Raw genomic sequence first — 18,696 nt, 5'->3', positions numbered from 1 at the left:
GTCAACAATCAAGCACTACGTGTATTTTCATATATGTATATTTTCAATCTCCATTTCAGACCTTGAACTTTGTTATTGGTTTTTTTTTTTTTTTTTTTCGATGTAAAACTACCCAAAAAGTGCATTGGCGCACTAAAAAACGTCCAAAACGGTCCCTAAATCTCCTAAAATGTCGCTCAAAGGTCGCAAAAAAATAACGTTGAAGCAGCCATGTGAAAGGTACATACCCACTGGAAACAGTTGTATCCCATGAGTTGTGCATTTGTTGCGAAATACCTAGATGTTTGAATTGTTGAAAACTTTTCAAGATAAAATCAAGACTTTCTACGTAGGTAATATTTCACCGAAAATTCGGAATACCTATACCAACGTAGCTACGTACTTACTTTCCTTTTCCTGCGCGAAGGGGGGAATGTCGCGATCTACGATATAGGTACTCCACACTTCCAACTTTTGACCCACATGCAGAAAATATTTACAAACGAGCATCCTCCATGACCGAGTCGGTATCACACTAGGCTGGTCTTGGGTTCGATTCCCGACAGTGGAAGTTTTTTCGGCTCTGCTTGGAATACAGGGTGCACTCAACCTCGTGAAAACAATCGAAATGGGGTTCTCAACTGAGGAATTAACTTTCACCTAAACAGGCTAGTTAGCTTGGAGGGTAGCGCGTCTGTCTTGTAAGCGCTAGGTCACGGGTTCGATTTCCGCCCGGGGCGAACTTTACCCTACACAGATAAGGTTCGGTCTCGGAACGTCAGTCTTTCTCCTCTACTGTCCTCTTCGATTTCGGGACGATAAGATCGCCGTGGTTACAATGGAGGAGTTGCAAATGGTTAAAAATTATAAATAAATGGTCAATTCCTACGTAAAAAGTTGTGAAAAATTCGAATCTGAGGTCAAAACTCCAAAAAAGTAACTTTAAAAGGTCGAAAATTCAATTTTTAATTGCCGTTCCAATGACAAAGTTCAAAGAGTTGTGACGTCAGACTTAACGTCAAAATGCGCAGAAACGCTTGCGCACAAACAAACGAAGCGAGAGTCATGAATTATGACGTCATCGCCTACGGGAGCATATGCCGTGACGTCAAACTTTACGATTTACCGGTATTATTTAAATCGATTTATCTCGGTATCTAGAAGTCGTAGAAGAAAAAGAAAAATCCCGTTGGTCCTCATTTTTCCTGCTCTATGACTTTGAAACATCACACAAGTAAGCGCAACTGATCAATTGTCCTCACGAGGCTGAGTGTACCCCGAACTCCAAGCACAGAGCCGAAAAAAACCTCGGCCCCGCCGGGACGATTAGCTCCTCCTCTTGTCCGATAGCAGCACGCTTACTTTAGTTATTTTAGTCTTTTATTCTTGGCTTTTTTTTTTTTAATGCTCACACGGACTAAAGGAGGATCAAGCCAATCAGACATGTATTCCCATCCACATCTTAATGTGTTGACACTTGTCTGTCTGTCTTGTTAATAAATAAATGTTGTATTTAAAAAAAAAAAAAAACAAAAAAAAATGACTCACAACGTGGAATATCCTTTCTTTTTCGCTAAAAAACAAAAGAAGAAGCTGAATAGCCTAAATGGGGAGGAAATTGGGGCTTAAAAATACAACCAGAAACCGAGTAAGAACAATAAAAAGATAACTTGTTTACTTCGCTATAATCGGTTCGAACCTAATGACATAAATGTACCAAAAAAAAATCCAACTTCTACATACACAGTCCAATAAATATCGTCTACGCGCAGATTGATATCAATCTACCAGAGAGGACGAGGGAGGGAACTAAACCTTCCATTTGCACTAGCCTGGCATGGGTCGCAGGGCAAGGTCGAAGACCACTACGGATCTAAGGATTCTAAGGCAAAATACATTTAAGGGGAAAAGTTCAATACTTTGGCCGTATTTTCTGCCTCGGTGGCGTAGTGGTCAAGACGCTCGCCTGGTAAACAGGAGGGCGTTGGTTCGATCGCAGCCGAGGCTTGGATTTGTATCCTTGGAATATAAAAACCCCCGCCTGGGCCGCGGTATTGAACCCACGCCCTCCTGATTACCAGGCGAGCGTCTTGACCACTACACCACCGAGGCAGGCTATTTACAAAATCTTACAGGGAACTCAGATATTCACATAATCTTACAGTAAACTTAAGTATTTACAAACATCTTTACAGTGAAAAGTTACAAGAAATAAATTACAAAGAAGTTTACACACAAAGAATAGGAGGGACTGGTTGATTTGGAAATACATTAGACTACGTAAAAGTGACGCCATTTTTGACACAAATAAAAAGGGAAAAAGGAATTTTAATTGTGTTAAGCATAAATGTCCGTCACAAATGTCTTTCCCCGCTTAATACACTACGTTAAATTTCATGACTTGACTTGAACTCGAACCACCAACCTCCAGATCCAGAGTCCATCGCGCTAACCACACCTACACCACTGAGGTTGGTGATACAAATTAAAAGATGATTGACGCCTCACTTATGCGGTCTATACGTGGGTTAATAAGGCAAACGACTCACTATCAGGTAGACCTTACACGTTCACCTGATCAGGTCCGTCTGTCTGATAGTGAGTGGCTGGCCCAACAATACAAGAGTTATGGTGAATAATCTAACTAAGGAGTAAAAGAAAGAGTTAAAACATAATATAACTCACTTAATGTAACTACTTATCATTTAAATAGATAGGTGTTTACCTACTTAATTTAAGGGAAAAGGTGTTAAATATTGCCCGAATACACTACTTTTTTACTTTCCTTAGTTGAGATGGTTGCTGCGTTTGGCGGTATTTTGACCGCTTTTGGACAGATTTCGACCGGTTTTGGCGGTTTTTAGCTATAGCGACAGAACGGTTAGAGATATTGTTAAAGTTAGGGTGAAAGAACACTCAAATAAGCATCATTCAATAGGATAAGGAAAGTCGTGTGATGTTCACACCAGATCTTGGATCCCCTTGTATCGCAGCATGCTCTAACTTTCTCTCCTGTCCCTTTGTCACTGCCAACTAAACTACAATACCTACTGACATTTTTATTATTATTGTTGAGATTCGTAAACAAACCTCTCATATAAATTGGATAAATACAAAAAAATTCGTCACCTACGAATAATGTCACCTACCAAACGGGCTTACCTAAGCACTATAATTCCGTGAGTTGCCACGGATAAGCTGTGTCCACACAGTCGACGTCCGTCGATCAATGTCGACTGGCTCGACAACATAGATTCACCTCGTCGATCGACGGCCGCCGACTATGTGTAGACACAGCTTTAGGGGAAAGATTCTGTCTCGGACTCCACTAGTTGTTATCCCGAATAGCAACATATTATATTCCCTACCAAACGGGCTAAGCACTAAGTTGCATTAAGTACTTTCCTTTCTATACGCGGTGTGGCTATTAAGTTCCGGGACTGTTGATGCTACGGGAAAACTACGCATGCGCTAATGTTGTAATGCACATTGTTTTAAAGCTTGAAGTCTCATCTTTTGATTGAGGGGTCTCATGTATCTGTACTCCACCAATTAGTTTTGGTTTTATTGTGATTTCTGTAAGACCCCTTTGTTGCGTTGTACCGGAAAAAAATTAATATTTCTTTTGGAGCAATGAATTATTGTAAAATTTCTTAGAAAAACCGGCACTGAAACCCTTCCTTTGTAAAACCCAGTGTATGTGGTGTAGTTGTTTATCACGTAGCAAGTTTTTGAGCAGTTTACAAAATTCGAAGATGGCCGTGATGATGTTAGCAACTGTTCTTGTGTTTGCTATAGTGATATACTTCCAAGGATTCAGAGTGGATCTGCCAATCAAATCTGCTCGCTACAGAGGTCAATATAGCAGCTACCCCATCAAACTGTTCTACACGTCCAACATCCCCATCATTCTACAGTCTGCCCTTGTGTCCAACTTGTATGTCATATCCCAGATGCTTGCTGTCAAGTTCCATGGGAACATCTTTGTCAACTTACTCGGGGAATGGGCTGATGTTGGTGGTGGTGGCCCAGCACGTGCTTATCCTATTGGTGGTCTCTGCTACTATCTGTCCCCACCCGAGAACTTGGGACATTTTTTATTATTATTATTATTGAGATTCGTAAACAAACCTCTCATATAAATTGGATAAATACAAAAAATTCCGTCACCTACGAATAATGTCACCTACCAAACGGGCTTAAGCACTATAATTCCGTGAGTTGCCACGGATAAGCTGTGTCTACACATAGTCGACATCCGTCGATCGATGTCGACTGAAACCGTACACTTCCTTGACAACATAGATTAACCTCGTCCATCGACGGCCGCCGACTATGTGTAGACACAGTTTTAGGGGAAAGATTCTGTCTCGGACTCCACTAGTTGTTATCCCGAATAGCAACATATTATATTCCCTACCAAACGGGCTAAGTGCTATTATTCCACGAGTTCCCACTAATAGGGGAAGGATCACCAATACTGAGCCACGCCACTCCAATAGTTATCATGCAGAGGGTACTCACTTAGCGTGACATCCGAAGCCCCATACAGTCCCTCGGGTCTCGGTAAGCCAAACACCGGGCCATGGTATGTTTCATACACCGAGTCCGGTAAGTACTCACCCTGTAATATAGAGGTTGAGGGCCTCTGGGGTAAGTAATCACCCTGGAGTATCGAAGCCCCTCGGGTCTCGGTAAGCCAAACACCGGGCCATGGTACGTTTCATACACCGAGTCCGGTAAGTACTCACCCTGTAATATAGAGGTTGAGGGCCTCTCGGGTAAGTAATCACCCTCGAGTATCGAAGCTGACGGCCTTTGCGGTGGAACATAGCGGTCATAAACGGAACGTGAGGATAGGGTAGGTGGGTCGAAGAGAGGCTGGCCTCGCTCTAACACGAATTTGAGTGGGTTGGAATCGTCAGAGCCGCGTTGGGAAGGCCCCGAACGTGATAGGGTAGTAGTGTCGAATAGAGACTGGCCTCGGGGGAACACCAGAGGTTTGATTCCTTTCGTTTCATCACAGCTTCGCCGGGACACGTCTGTCTCACGTGCGTTGGGAAGGCCCCGAACGTGATAGGGTAGTGGGGTCGAATAGAGACTGGCCTCGGGGGAACACCAGAGGTTTGATTCCTTTCGTTTCATCACAGCTTCGCCGGGACACGTCTGTCTCTCGTCCATACTCATACACGGGCCTTGGTATGACGGGAAACGCCTTTTCCGGCTCTTTGCCCTTCCAGGGGGACTTTTCACAGGACCCCCACGTTGGGAAGGCCCCGAACGTGATAGGGTAGTAGGGTCGAATAGAGACTGGCCTCGAGGGAACACCAGAGGTTTGATTCCTTTCGTTTCATCACAGCTTCGCCGGGACACGTCTGTCTCACGTCCATACTCATACACGGGCCTTGGTATGACAGGAAACGCCTTTTCCGGCTCTTTGCCCTTCCAGGGGGACTTTTCACAGGACCCCCAGGGGTCCAGACAGTCCTGTGGGGTGAGGGGTGATGGGGTAGGCCCAGGGCCGGCCACGACCCAGGCCCCCGAGGCCAGGGGGGTCTCCTAGCTGAGGCGGGCCCGCTTCTCGGCAGGCGCGGAGGGTTCGGGTCTTAGAACGTACGAGATGGCCCCTATGTGTTCCTTAATGTCCACGACACTGATGAGGGGGACTATCATATAGACGTTCTTGTAACGCTTGGTCTCAGTGAGCGTTTCCATTTGTAACCTATGGGAGGAGAGGTTTAGGATTAGACAGATTATCTTCAGTTTAAGCTTAAAATCTTAAGATTAAATAGTGATTTATTTAGACTGTTATGTGGTTGTATTATCGGTTAACATTTAATTAAAGGACATTAAAGTTTTTCCCCCCTTCTGAGAGAAGCTGACTTACCTTATTCGGCCAGTACTCTTCAAACACATCACTTGCACTGAAGTAGGACTTGATATCATTCAAACTAGTTACGCCACAGGTCTCGTTGTTAAACAGCTCATTCTTGATACCCTGCACTTTACAGCAGAACTTCAAATATGCTAGCTCCCAGCCCGTTAGCTCCACAGATTTTGTTTTCAGCTTATCTGTTTCACCTGTGAGAGAAATTAGAACATATCATGATAAACATTTCAAGTGTTAATGATACCTACATAAGATTTCAAATGCTCTTGGACTGCAAACCAAATGCATACCTACCCCATAATTTTAAAGGGTTTAGTCTGAGGGGGGCCCTGGGTGAATTGTGGAATGGAGGGTTGGATGCTTCCACAGGGTGTCTACCAAAATGGAAAAATAAAATTCCCTGACTTTTCCCGGTTTTCCAGTCCAATTTTTCAAAATTCCCAGTCTACTTTGGTGAGCGTTTCCATTTGTAACCTATGGAAGGAGAGGTTTAGCATTAGGCAGATTATCTTCAGTTTAAGCTTAAAATCTTAAGATTAAATAGTGATTTATTTAGACTGTTATGTGGTTGTATTATCGGTTAACATTTCGTTTTGTAACCTTCTGGTTTTCGCGTGTTCTTCCGTCTTTTTTCTGTGAACCTTTATTGTCTACCGCGGCTGGTCTAATACCTAACCTCTTCTGGGCTTTCAACATAACGACGAGTGTCCATGATAAAGTAAGTTTCATTAGTGTACTAACTGTTGCAATTAGCTCTCGAGAATTTGTAACTTTTTTTAGAGTATAATTTTGTTCACAATCTATTTGTACGTTAAATCTTACCTATTGGCCACATACAGTTTAATACTGAGTACATTAAACGCTTCTATCACTCGCTTTGGATGTACATTAGGTGCTAAGGTACTGATAAAGTCGGATATGGTGGTCATAAGGTCTTCGTTGTACATGAACGGCTGCCTATTGATACACGTTAGAATGCCACTTTGAACGCGCGTTTTGGATACCTGGGGGAAATGAGAGAAGAGATCAAATTAGCTTAGGACCCCGGAGGTACCGAGTTTGATTCCCGGCGGAGTCGAAGTTTTTTCGGCTCTGTGAGTGACAGTCTAGTTAGCCTGGAGGGTGGTGTACCTGCCTTCTAAACGGTAGGTTGTGTTACCGCCCGCGGCGAACTATCCTAAACAGATAAGAATCCGTTCTCGGAACGGCCTGGCTTTCTCCTATCCTGTCTTCCTCTTCTCTCCGATTCTTCCTCCTCTCTCTGATTTCGTGACGATAAGAACATAACAGTTACAGTTCCCTCTATCAAATCTCTTAAAGAAAAAAGTAAAAAAATAAGAATAATAATGCCACAAATACGAAACCCTTTGAACCAATCAGAAGGCACCTTTGTGACGTGATCTTTACTCGTACAGTGTGGCGGAAATAGAACCGGTTATTCTTCGAAGATTGTATGGATTTTTGGAAGAGGAGGAAGATTCGATGATGTAGAGCAGCGATTCCCAAACTTTTCTTCTACGCGGCCTCCTTTTTCCCAATTGTGACGGTGAAGCTGGCTTCTCGGAACGGCTGGCTTTCTCCTATTCCTGTCTATCGTGGTCGCGTAGTCCGATTGAACATACCCTATCGTAAAGGTACAAACACACCACCATCACGTCACGTAACGTGAGAGTAGTGTGCCTGTCCTGAACGAAATTACCTACAATATTATGGGAAAACTTTGAACCACATCTTTCTGACTCCCCATGAGCTCACGTGACGTGATAGTAGTGTGTTTCTACCTTTACTCACCCTATACGGTTTGGTAGAACTGGGCGTGGTAATCTCCTGTATATACTGGAAGCTGTCGACCAGGGCACGATAGAGAAAAACGTCAAATTACAATATGTTCAAACTACTATTGACCCGGCCCTAGAGTTAGGTTACTCACCCTGTATGGTTTGGTAGAACTGGGCGTGGTAATCTCCTGTATATACTGGAAGCTGTCGACCAGGGCACGATAAGTACAGGTCACTCTGCATTTGACTCGCTAGATTACTATTGACCCGGCCCTAGCGTTAGGTTACTCACCCTGTACGGTTTGGTAGAACTGGGCGTGGTAATCTCCTGTATATACTGGAAGCTGTCGACCAGGGCACGGTCATACCGCAAGTACAGGTCGCTCTGCATTTGACTCGCTAGACTACTGTGGTGTGCCGTCAGTGAGGAGGTTCGGGAGCCGTTGACCAGGCCTGATTGTCGTGAGGCCCCGGTAGATCGTTGAGGAGAGTTGGGAGATCATACCGCAAGTACAGGTCGCTCTGCATTTGACTCGCTAGACTACTATGGTGTGCCGTCAGTGAGGAGGTTCGGGAGCCGTTGACCAGGCCTGATTGTCGTGAGGCCCCGGTAGATCGTTGAGGAGAGTTGGGAGGGGAGGACAGGTCGATGATTTCGGCGTTGGAGGCCGTCTTGGCCCCGCCTGAGGAGGCCCCTGTAGCGTAGTACCTGAACACAAACATGATAAGCATGAATTAATAATGAACTTAAAATAAAAATGAAATCCTCGGTACCGCTTTCGTATTACTTTAGGGCACAATCTTTTAACTTTCAATGTTACCGACACAATAAGAATAAAAAAAAACTCATTACCCTTATGGGGTAACTCCTTTGATTGCTCTTGGCATTAGTTCAAGAGCATGGGTAGGGTAGTTTATCCTTATTTTTATTTACTATACCTGAACACAAACATGATAAGCATGAATTAATGATGAACTTAAAATAAAAATAAAATCCTCGGTACCGCTTTCGTATTACTTTAGGGCACATTCTTTTAACTTTCAATGTGACCTACATTACCCTTATGGGGTAACTCCTTTGATTGCTCTTGGCATTAGTTCAAGAGCATGGGTAGGGTAGTTTATCCTTATTTTTATTTACTTAGAAGTTGAAAGTTAAGAGTAATTAGTAATTATATATATTTTGTGTATTAAGATTTGGAGTTTACAGTATTGGTTAAGTTTAAAATGAAGATTAATTACATAAAAAAAGGCAGAGCGAGCGCTTTGTAAGCGCTAGGTCGTAGGTTCGATTCACATCCAGGGCAAATTTATCCTTGATAGTTAATGTTCGTTCTCGGATCGACTGGCCATCTAGTATCCTGTCCTCCACTCTTAGATTCCGGAATGATAAAACCTCCCTTGTTACAGTTCCCTCTGTCAAACGAATCTGATCAAAGAACAATAAAAAGGTATGTACCTTTGTTGTTGGGTTCGAGGTACAAGGGGAGGTGGAGCGAGGTTTCTACCACAGGCGTCAGTTGGAGTGCTACCAGTTTGACAGGCATAGGATGGAAAAGAAAGGAATAATGCAGGGAAGAATAGATCAGTTGCGCTTACTTGGGTGATGTTTCAAAGTCATAGAGCAGGAAAAATGAGGACCAAAAAAAAGTGTAATGACCTAATTCAGTGTCATGGGAGGAAATTGGCTAAAAATAAAAACTACAAAGAGTATGAACAATAAAAATAATTGTTTATTGCTATAATTTGAATAATAATAAATTAGAAAAAAAAAATCAATTCTAATATCACAGTCAATAAATAGTTAAGATTGATAAATAACAATCTAGAGAGGGAGGAGGGGAACTAAACTTCATTTGCCATAGCCTACATGGGTGGGCAAGTCGAAGAAATGTTGATCTAAGGATTCTAAGGCAAAATAATTTAAGGGGAAAAGTTCAATACTTTGGCCGTATTTTCTGCCTTGGTGGCGTAGTGGTCAAGACGCTCGCCTGGTAAACAGGAGGGCGTTGGTTCGATCGCAGCCGAGGCTTGGATTTTTATCCTCCTCGGTACCGCTTTCGTATTACTTTAGGACACATTCTTTTAACTTTCAATGTTACCTACACAATAAGAAAAAAAAAAAGAACTTATTACCCTTATGGGGTAACTCCTTTAATTGCTCTTGGTATTAGTTCAAGAGCATGGGTAGGGTAGTTTATCCTTGTTTTTATTTACTTAGAAGTTGAAAGTTAAGAGTAATATATATATTTTGTGTATTAAGAGTTGAAGTTTACAGAATTGGTTAAGTTTAGAATGAAGATTATTTACATAAAAAAAGGCAGTGCGAGCGCTTTTTAAGCGCTAGGTCGCAGGTTCGATTCACATTCAGGGCAAATTTATCCTTAATGGTTAATGTTCGTTCTCCGATCGACTGGCCATCTAGTATCCTGTCCTCCTTTCTTAGATTCCGGGACGATAAAAACCTCCCTTGTTACAGTTCCCTCTGTCAAACGAATCTGATCAACAATAAAAATGTATGTACCTTTGTTGTTGAATTTGTTGTTGGGTTCGAGGTACAAGGGGAGGTGGAGCGAGGTTTCTACCACATGCGTCAGTTGGAGTGCTACCAGTTTGACAAGCATAGGATGGAAAAGAAAGAAAGGAATAATGCAGGGAAGAATAGATCAGTTGCGCTTACTTGGGTGATGTTTCAAAGTCATAGAGCAGGAAAAATGAGGACCAATGGAATTTTTCTTTTCCTTCTACGACTTCTAGATACCGAGATAAGTCGATTTAAAAAACACCGGTAAATCGTGAAGCTTGACGTCACGGCATACGCTCCCGTAGCCGATGACGTGATAATTCATGACTAATCATGACTCCCGCTTCGTTTGTTTGTGCGCAAGCGTTTCTGCGCATTTTGACGTGAAATCTGACGTCACAACTCTTTGAACTTTTTCATTAGAACGGCAATTAAAAATTGAATTTTCGACCTTATAAAGTTACTTTTTTCGGAGTTTTGACCTCAGATTTGGATTTTTCACAACTTTTTACGTAGGAACCGACCTTTTATTAATAATATTTTCCCAATCGCAACTCCTCCATTAAGAAAGGTGAGTAAGGAAGGTATAAAAAAGAAAAAAAAAATAAAGGAAAAAGAAGAAAAGGAAGGACGAAAGGAAGAAAGAAAAGAGAAAGGAAAAAATTAAAAGAAAGGTAGGAATAATTCTAACAAAACAAAGAATAAAGAAAGAAAAGGAAAAGAAAGGAGAGAAAACGAAAAGAAATGAAAAAAGAAAATAAGAAGGTTTAAAACTTCCTTTCTTTTTAACAAGCTGGGCCCGTCCCTCCGGAATTTTTTAGCCCGTATAGTTTATTCGATCGTGATTAGAGAAAAATCAGTACCTATGTACCTACCTAATTTGTTTAATGTTCAGTTTATTATTATCCTTGATTTGATTTTACTTTCATGTAATGATTTAAAATTAAAACTAGAGCCCGTTTTCCTTTTATTCCCAATATAATGTTTAAGTTACCCATCCATTTATTGGCCTTGCTCGTCGTAGCTTAACATAGATGACGCTAAAACCGGTCTTAAATTATCGACTGAAGTCTTATCTAAAACTTTCTCGCTTTGAATTCATAGGTCGTCGCGACAAATTTCAAGATCTGAGCGCATTTGTGTGAGAAAATGTGAAAAAAATCCCCCAAAAAACAGTTTTTTTTTTTGGGTATGCCCAACAACAATTACTACCGAACAATATAAAATTCTACCTTTAGTGCTTGGCTCATCAATTGCCTCATTCTCAGCAGGGGCTGGAGTAGCCGGAGTCACAGTGCCAGGCGTTTTCAACACAGTGGCACCATTCACCGTACTAGTAGCTACAATAAACCCTCGCAGATTTGGAGCTCCGTTCAGAGTCCTGGGGGGCTGGGCAGCTTGAGCTGTCGTTTGGGCTAGTTTCATTCGGTTGGCCTCGGCAATTTTGGCAGCCATTTCCATGATTTCGGGGTCATCTTGCTTCTCTTGTTTGACTTTTATGTTTCCAGGCAAAGTCCCCATTGCTGCCATGTTGTAGCTGGAAATCAAAACCACAATGTCAATGAAAAAAAAGCTGGAGGCTATCACATGTTTAAGGTCCAGATGATCATCCATCCAGATACCAACCACACAGTATGTTACTTATCTTCAGTGATACATCGGAGTCTAGTGAGGGCTATCTTCCTACATTTTTTTGCTTTCTCTTTTTTACTTAGGTACATGTTTCAACTTTTACCGCTATCACTTTGCTACAAAAGTTGCTTCACTTTTCAGCCATGCACAAGTATCCAGTATCCACTCAGTTTTAACCTCCATGTTGTAAACATTTTTTTTTTTTTTTTAATCTAGCAGGCTAGGCCTATCGAGTGGATTGGAACACATCACATACATTCAGCCACACTCCATTTGTCAAGGGTCTAGGTTTACCTTGCCCTTGGGATCAATTTAATTTAAAAAAAAAAGCCATTTACGGATGAAAATTTATAATGAAAAAATGGGTTGAGTATTCCGAGACCGAACCTTATCGGTTTAGGTAGTTTAGTATAAAGTTCGCCCCGTGTGAGAATCGAACCCGCAATTAAATTTTGGATTTATGGTGATTTATATTCACCAGGTCGCGGTTCGATCCCCGCCCCGGGTGGATTTTATCCTAAACAGATAAGGTTTGTCCTCGGAACGGCTGGCTTTCTCCTATCCTGTCTTCCTTCTCTCTTCGATTTCGGGACGATGAGACCATGGCAGTTACAGTTCCCTCTGTCAAACCTCTTTTAAAAAAAAAATCTTACCATAAGTGTAGTTATCACAAACTGAGCATGGCTAGTGCACAGTTGTATTTCAGAAGAGTAATAGTGCATCATTTGAATTGATAGATCAGCAAATAGTTGTCGGATCCAGATTTGGATTTTTCCCAACTTTTTACATAGGAATTGACCATTTATTTATAATTTTTACCCATTTGCAACTGCTCCATTCATGTTGGGGATTTGGGAGTAAAGGTAAGTAGACATCTGCATAATTTACATACAATTTTTTCGTCCAGCCTTTCAAAAAGAAGAATGGTTTGATAAAAGGGAACTGTAACAACGGACGTCTAATCGTCCCGAAATCGAAGAACTAAGGAGGACAGGACAGGAGACAGAGAACCGTTCCGAGAACGAACCTTATCTGTTTAGGACAGAGTTTGCCCGGGCAGGAATCTAACCCAAGACTTAGGAAAAGTAAAAAAAAAAAAAAAATAAAAAAAAATAAACACAGATAGCTACTCGTAGGATCAGCATCTGATTGGTCGATTCAAACTTTTTAGCCAATCAAATTACTTCCAACAGGTAAACTTAAACCAAGTTTAAGCGCGAACCATCTACTGTCCTTAGTGTTAAAGCGGAAAAAAAGGAGAGAGAGAGAGAGAGAGAGAGAGAGAGAGAGAGAGAGAGAGAGAGAGAGAGAGAGAAATCTTCCAACAGAAAATCTTAAGCCAAGTTTAAGCGCGAACCATCTACTGTCCTTAGTGTTAAAGCGGAAAAAAGGAGAGAGAGAGAGAGAGAGAGAGAGAGAGAGAGAAACTTTAATCTCAGGCTGTGGTCCTGGCCATAAGAAAATTTTCAAACTCACCTCAAAACAGCCCTGTGCCCGGGCCAGTCGTAACATCAGGCCGCTCAGAGAATACAACCCGCTAACCACCGGATGCCGCATTGACGCGCCGACAATTTCCGACAACACCGCCACCACACGGGCCGATCCCGCCGACAAAATTGGCGGCGCTGAATTTCCCCTGTCCGGAGAAGCAAAATTCGATGCTAAATTCCCTGTGGTATTTATCGGAGGGGCTGGATTTTCTGTAGAATTTAGCGGCAAAAAGGCGGCATTTTGCGACAAAGTGGTATTTCCTGAATTCGGCGGCAAAGTGATATTTCCTGAAGTAGTATTCATCGGCCGAACTGAACTATTGGTATTTAGCGGTAGGGCTGCATTTTCTGGGTCAAAATTTGGCGGTAAACCAGAATTTTCAGCCGAATTCAGCGGTAGGGCTGAATTTTCTGAATCAGAATTTGGCGGCAAGGTAGTGTTTGGCGGCCTGCCGGTGTAGGCACCCTGTTTGGTGAGTAGATCGGTGTAGAAATCCACCAGGTTCGTGAAGAGAGTAAGATCGTCTTGGTTAGAAGGAGAGAGGTGACTGGCCGGGTCCCCCAGGTAGGCGTGCGAGAGAGACGGAAGAAACGTAGACTGGAAAAGAAAAAAATAAATAATAATAATAAATAGGAACAAGGATAAAAACAAAGTGGATAAAACTATCAGGTAAAGTAAAGCAATAAAACTGTGTAAAGCACATTGCATACGTTAAATTAAATTACCGGCGTTCACACAAACCGTTTTCCTGACAGTCGGATGACTCTACCAACCTACTTAGCTTGCTTGGTAGCGCGTCTGTCTTGTAAGCGCTAGGCCGCGAGTTCGATTCCCTCCCGGGCAGGATTTTATGCAATGTCCGTTCTAGGAACGGCTGGCTTTCTCCTATTCTGTCCTATCTTTCTTCGGTTTTAGGACAATGACACCTTGGCAGTTACACTTTACAGTTCCCTCTATCAAACCTCTTGAAAAAAAAAAAAAAATGGTAATTAATATTGTACCTACCTAAGTATCTATCTTTTTTTCAAGTTACTTACATTGCTCAGTTCAGATTCCGGTTTCAAATTGGCTCCCAAATCTAACTTGTGACAAAATATCAGCAGAGAAGTCATCAACTCATTTACTATGACATCACCAAAGCTACTAACATCATCTAGAACCAGAAAAAGGAAAGGAATTTTAATTGTGTTGAGCATAAATGCTTGTCACAAATGTTGTTTCCAGCTAAATACTCGAAGCCAAATTTCATGACTTGACTTGGACTCCAACCACAAACCTCCAAGTTCAAAGCCCACCGTGGTAACCACTACGCCACTCAAGTTGGTTAAAACCAAAATAATGATTTAAAATCAAGACTAGAGCCCGTTCTCCCTTTATTCCCAATATAAGGTTTAAGTCACCCATCCATTTATTGGCCTTGCTCGCTAAAAAGGAAATAAAAAGAAAGGAAGGTTTATAACTTCTTTTTTTAAAAAACGAAAAAAAAGGAATTTACCTTTGTTGTTGAATTTGTTGTTGGGTTCGTGCTGCATTATTGTTCATAACAGGTATAAGGGGAGGTGGGGCGAGGTTTCTACCACTAGCGTCAGTCTTAGCGTTAGAGGGGGTACTACCAGTTTGATAAGCGTAGGATGCGGGTAGCTGCCCGGAGGCCAACATCTGTTGGATTTGCTGGCTGTTGGCCGCTGTGTAGTTGCTGGGCCTGCAAAGAATAGAATAGAATATATCTTGTTTATCTTGCTGGGGTAGGAATGAAGTAAGAGATATGAATATAAGGGTTTTTATGGGAAAGAGGTCAACTAAAAATAATGATTGATCTCTTATGGCCTGTTCCCACTAACTTGTCGTTCGGGAAGAAAAAGCGTGTCGTGCGTAGTGGGAACACTCTCATTTAAATTGCATTGCCTACAGGACATTTGGAAAAAAATCGGATGAAACTCACGACAAGTGGGAACGGGCCTTTAGGGTTGAGGGGTAAAATGTACTCACCACACGCCGTTCTTATAGGTCCCGGCCGGCGTCAGGTTGGTATACGAGTTACTAATGACCTTGGCGTAGGCCGTGTTCATAATAGGAATGAAGTAAGAGATATGAACAATGAACATAAGGGTTTTCATGGGAAAGAGGTCAACTAAAAAATAATAATGATTGATTTCTTAAGGCCTGTTCCCACTTGTCGTTCGGAAAGAAAAATCGTGTCGTATGTAGTGGGAACACTCTCATTTAAATTACATTGCCTACAGCCTACAGGACATTCGGAAAAAAATCGGATGAAACTCACGATAAGTGGGAACGGGCCTTTAGGGTTGAGGGGTAAAATCTACTCACCACACGCCGTTCTTATAGGTCCCGGCCGGCGTCAGGTTGGTATACGAGTTACTAATGACCTTGGCGTAGGCCGTGTTCATATTGGCCACACTGGTATGGGTTCGGGTCTTAGAACGTACGAGATGGCCCCTATGTGTTCCTTAATGTCCACGACACTGATGAGGGGGACTATCATGTAGACGTTCTTGTAACGCTTGGTCTCAGTGAGCGTTTCCATTTGTAACCTATGGAAGGAGAGGTTTAGGATTAGGGGGATTATCTTCAGTTTAAGCTTAAAATCTCAAGATTAAATAGTGATTTATTTAGACTGTTATGTGGTTGTATTATCGGTTAAATTTCGTTTTTGTAACCTTCTGGTCTTCTTCCGTCTTTTTTCTGTGAACCTTTAGTGTCTACCGTGGCTGTTCTACTACCTACCTAACCTCTTCTGGGCTTTCAACACAGCGACGAGTGTCCATGATAAAGTAAGTTTAATTAGTGTACTAACTGTTGCAATTAACTCTCGAGAATTTGTAACTTTTTTTTAGAGTACAATTTTGTTCACAATCTATTTGTGCGTTAAATCTTACCTATTGGCCACATACAGTTTAATACTGAGTACATTGAACGCTTCTATCACTCGCTTTGGATGTACATTTGGTGCTAAGGTACTGATAAAGTCGGATATGGTGGTCATAAGGTCTTCGTTGTACATGAACGGCTGCCTATTGATACACGTTAGAATGCCACTTTGAACGCGCGTTTTGGATACCTGGGGGAAAAGAGAAAAACGTCAAATTACAATATGTTCAAACTACTATTGACCCGGCCCTAGAGTTAGGTTACTCACCCTGTATGGTTTGGTAGAACTGGGCGTGGTAATCTCCTGTATATACTGGAAGCTGTCGACCAGGGCACGTGTCTTTTCCGAGACATTTTTCTAAATCAGTTTGTAATGTTCCGTGGAAAACTCAGAACAAAATTACCCTCATCAGTAATCTGTGATCAGTATGAATACATGCAAATACCTTGTTTACACTTAGTGCCAGAATGAGATTGAAAAGTCCCTTTGCTTCTGCAGTCTAAACAAGGTCTAATGTATTTGGCACAGAATAATTTTATAATTTATAGGGAAGTAAATAAAAAGAAATCTTCCTTAAATTTAAAGAAAAGTATGTAGGTATGCTAATGCCTCCATTGAAATGAGAATTCAACAGAACAAAACAGATTTTTGTACAAAGAGCAAATCTACCTACTTACTTACTCATAATTTTGAAATAAAAATGAAATGGTCATAAATATTCTGAGCCACCCTGTATGCGAAGGCATGACTTGATCCAAGCACAAAGTTGTACAGAAAAATGTGCGCTTATCTCGAGTTCTAGGATTCTCCAAGGCTTTGTTGATAAATCATGTAGGTAGTGTGCTTGATTCATTTGAATTTAAAATTCCGATATTGGCTTCTCGTAGTGATATCAATAAATCAATAAAGCCCAGTCCATATTTTGTTTATTTATTTATTTAGACTCTTTATTGGTTATAAATCAAAATAGAGCTGACCAAAAAACCGATATAATAAATAAAGCATTTGAAAGGGGCTATGACATTCAAAGTCGCGACCTTGGCTGGGATTGAACCCAGACCCTCCTGTTTACCAGACGAGTGTCTCAACCAGTACACCTTTAGAAATTTTGGACTACCCACACGCTTTTTTTTTTAGTTTACACTGTTGTTAATGTTCTTGTTTCCTTGAAACTGTTTCCCAATAGGCCACCCACAGTTTCCTACCATTTAGGAACCATTACGCGGATGTTTCTTGTGGAATCTGAAACAATTTCCCTTCTTCTAAATGAAAATACAATCAATCTCTAGGTGAAATCGTTTCAGTGTCCTAAAGGTAGCAATTTTCTGTCATTTCCAAAGTACAGCAATTGTCGTCTGACATTTTCAACACAAGTATGGACTGGGCTTAAGAGAGTAGACTAGGCAGCCACTACCTAACCTAGCCAGAACCACTTGTCTGACTAGTTTCAAGTTGGACTTGCTTTTGGTTTAACACCATTTATGAGACCTTGATTATGCCGGCCACTCACCCTGTCTGACTGACCTGGACTGTCGGAGCGTGTGAAGCGGAAAAAGCGTCTGAATTGTAGTCTCTCAGACGGTCTGAACAGAAGACTGGGGTTTATCAATAGATCAGTTGCGCTTACTTGGGTGATGTTTCAAAATCGTAGAGCAGGAAAAATGAGGACCAACGGAATTTTTCTTTTTCTTCTACGACTTCTAGATACCGAGATAAATCGATCTAAAAAATACCGGTAAATCGTGAAGTTTGTCGTCACGGCATACGCTCCCGTAGGCGATGACGTCATAATTCATGACTCCCGCTTCGTTTGTTTGTGCGCAAGCGTTTCTGCGCATTTTGACGTGAAATCTGACGTCACAACTCTTTGAACTTTTTCATTAGAACGGCAATTAAAAATTGAATTTTCGACCTTTTAAAGTTACTCTTTCGGAGTTTTGACCTCAGATTTGGATTTTTCAAAACTTTTTACGTGGGAACCGACCTTTTATTAATAATATTTTCCCAATCGCAACTCCTCCATTAAGAAAGGTGAGTAAGGAAGGTATAAAAAAAGAAAAAAATGAAGGAAAAAAGAGAAGAAAAGGAAGGAAGAAAGAAAAGAGAAAGGAAAAAATTAAAAGAAAGGTAGGAATAATTCTAACAAAACAAAGAATAAAGAAGGAAAAGGAAAAGAAAGGAGAGAAAACGAAAAGAAAGAAGGTTTATAACTTCCTTTCTTTTTAACAAGCTGGGCCCGTCCGTCCGGAATTTTTTAGCCCGTAGTTTATTCGATCGTGATTAGAGAAAATCAGTACCCATGTACCTACCTAAGTAATTTGTTTAATATTGTTTATTATCATTCTTGATTTGATTTTACTTTCATGTAATGATTTAAAAATAAAACTAGAGCCCGTTTTCCTTTTATTCCCAAATCCAATATTATGTTTAAGTTACCCATCCATTTATTGGCCTTGCTCGGCGTAGCTTAACATAGATGACGCTAAAACCGGTCTTAAATTAACGACTGAAG

At 41.4% G+C, this 18,696-nt stretch overlaps 1 protein-coding gene and 1 pseudogene across 3 annotated transcripts; one reads left to right on the top strand and one right to left on the bottom strand.

Annotated features, from left to right (window-relative positions):
- The first annotated feature begins 3,734 nt into the window (after nucleotides 1–3,734).
- LOC103510289 lies at nucleotides 3,735–4,121 on the top strand (annotated as a pseudogene).
- Nucleotides 4,122–5,259: 1,138 nt separating this feature from the next.
- Nucleotides 5,260–15,712, bottom strand: LOC103510284. 3 transcript variants are annotated; one of them, XM_026824374.1, is made up of 7 exons: nucleotides 15,623–15,712; nucleotides 14,795–14,996; nucleotides 10,172–10,182; nucleotides 8,148–8,356; nucleotides 7,661–7,731; nucleotides 6,692–6,873; nucleotides 5,260–5,701 (listed from the first exon to the last, which is right to left on the bottom strand). In XM_026824374.1, exons 1-7 carry the CDS (start codon nucleotides 15,700–15,702, stop codon nucleotides 5,539–5,541), a joined length of 918 nt encoding a protein of 305 aa, XP_026680175.1. In that variant the 5' UTR covers nucleotides 15,703–15,712; the 3' UTR covers nucleotides 5,260–5,538. The 3 variants fall into 3 exon arrangements, with proteins under 3 accessions (XP_026680175.1, XP_008473158.2, XP_026680176.1); XM_008474936.3 differs by lacking the exon at nucleotides 7,661–7,731 and adding an exon at nucleotides 7,940–8,095 and having other exon boundaries at nucleotides 8,233–8,356; XM_026824375.1 differs by lacking the exon at nucleotides 10,172–10,182 and having other exon boundaries at nucleotides 14,790–14,996.
- Between the last annotated feature and the right edge of the window lie 2,984 nt (nucleotides 15,713–18,696).

This window comes from Diaphorina citri, unplaced genomic scaffold, assembly GCF_000475195.1.
Source record: "Diaphorina citri unplaced genomic scaffold, Diaci psyllid genome assembly version 1.1 scaffold580, whole genome shotgun sequence".
Taxonomy (NCBI): Eukaryota; Metazoa; Arthropoda; class Insecta; order Hemiptera; family Psyllidae; genus Diaphorina; species Diaphorina citri.
The sequence above is the reverse complement of the archived record's forward strand: the minus strand, read 5'-3'. Positions and strand labels throughout refer to the sequence as shown.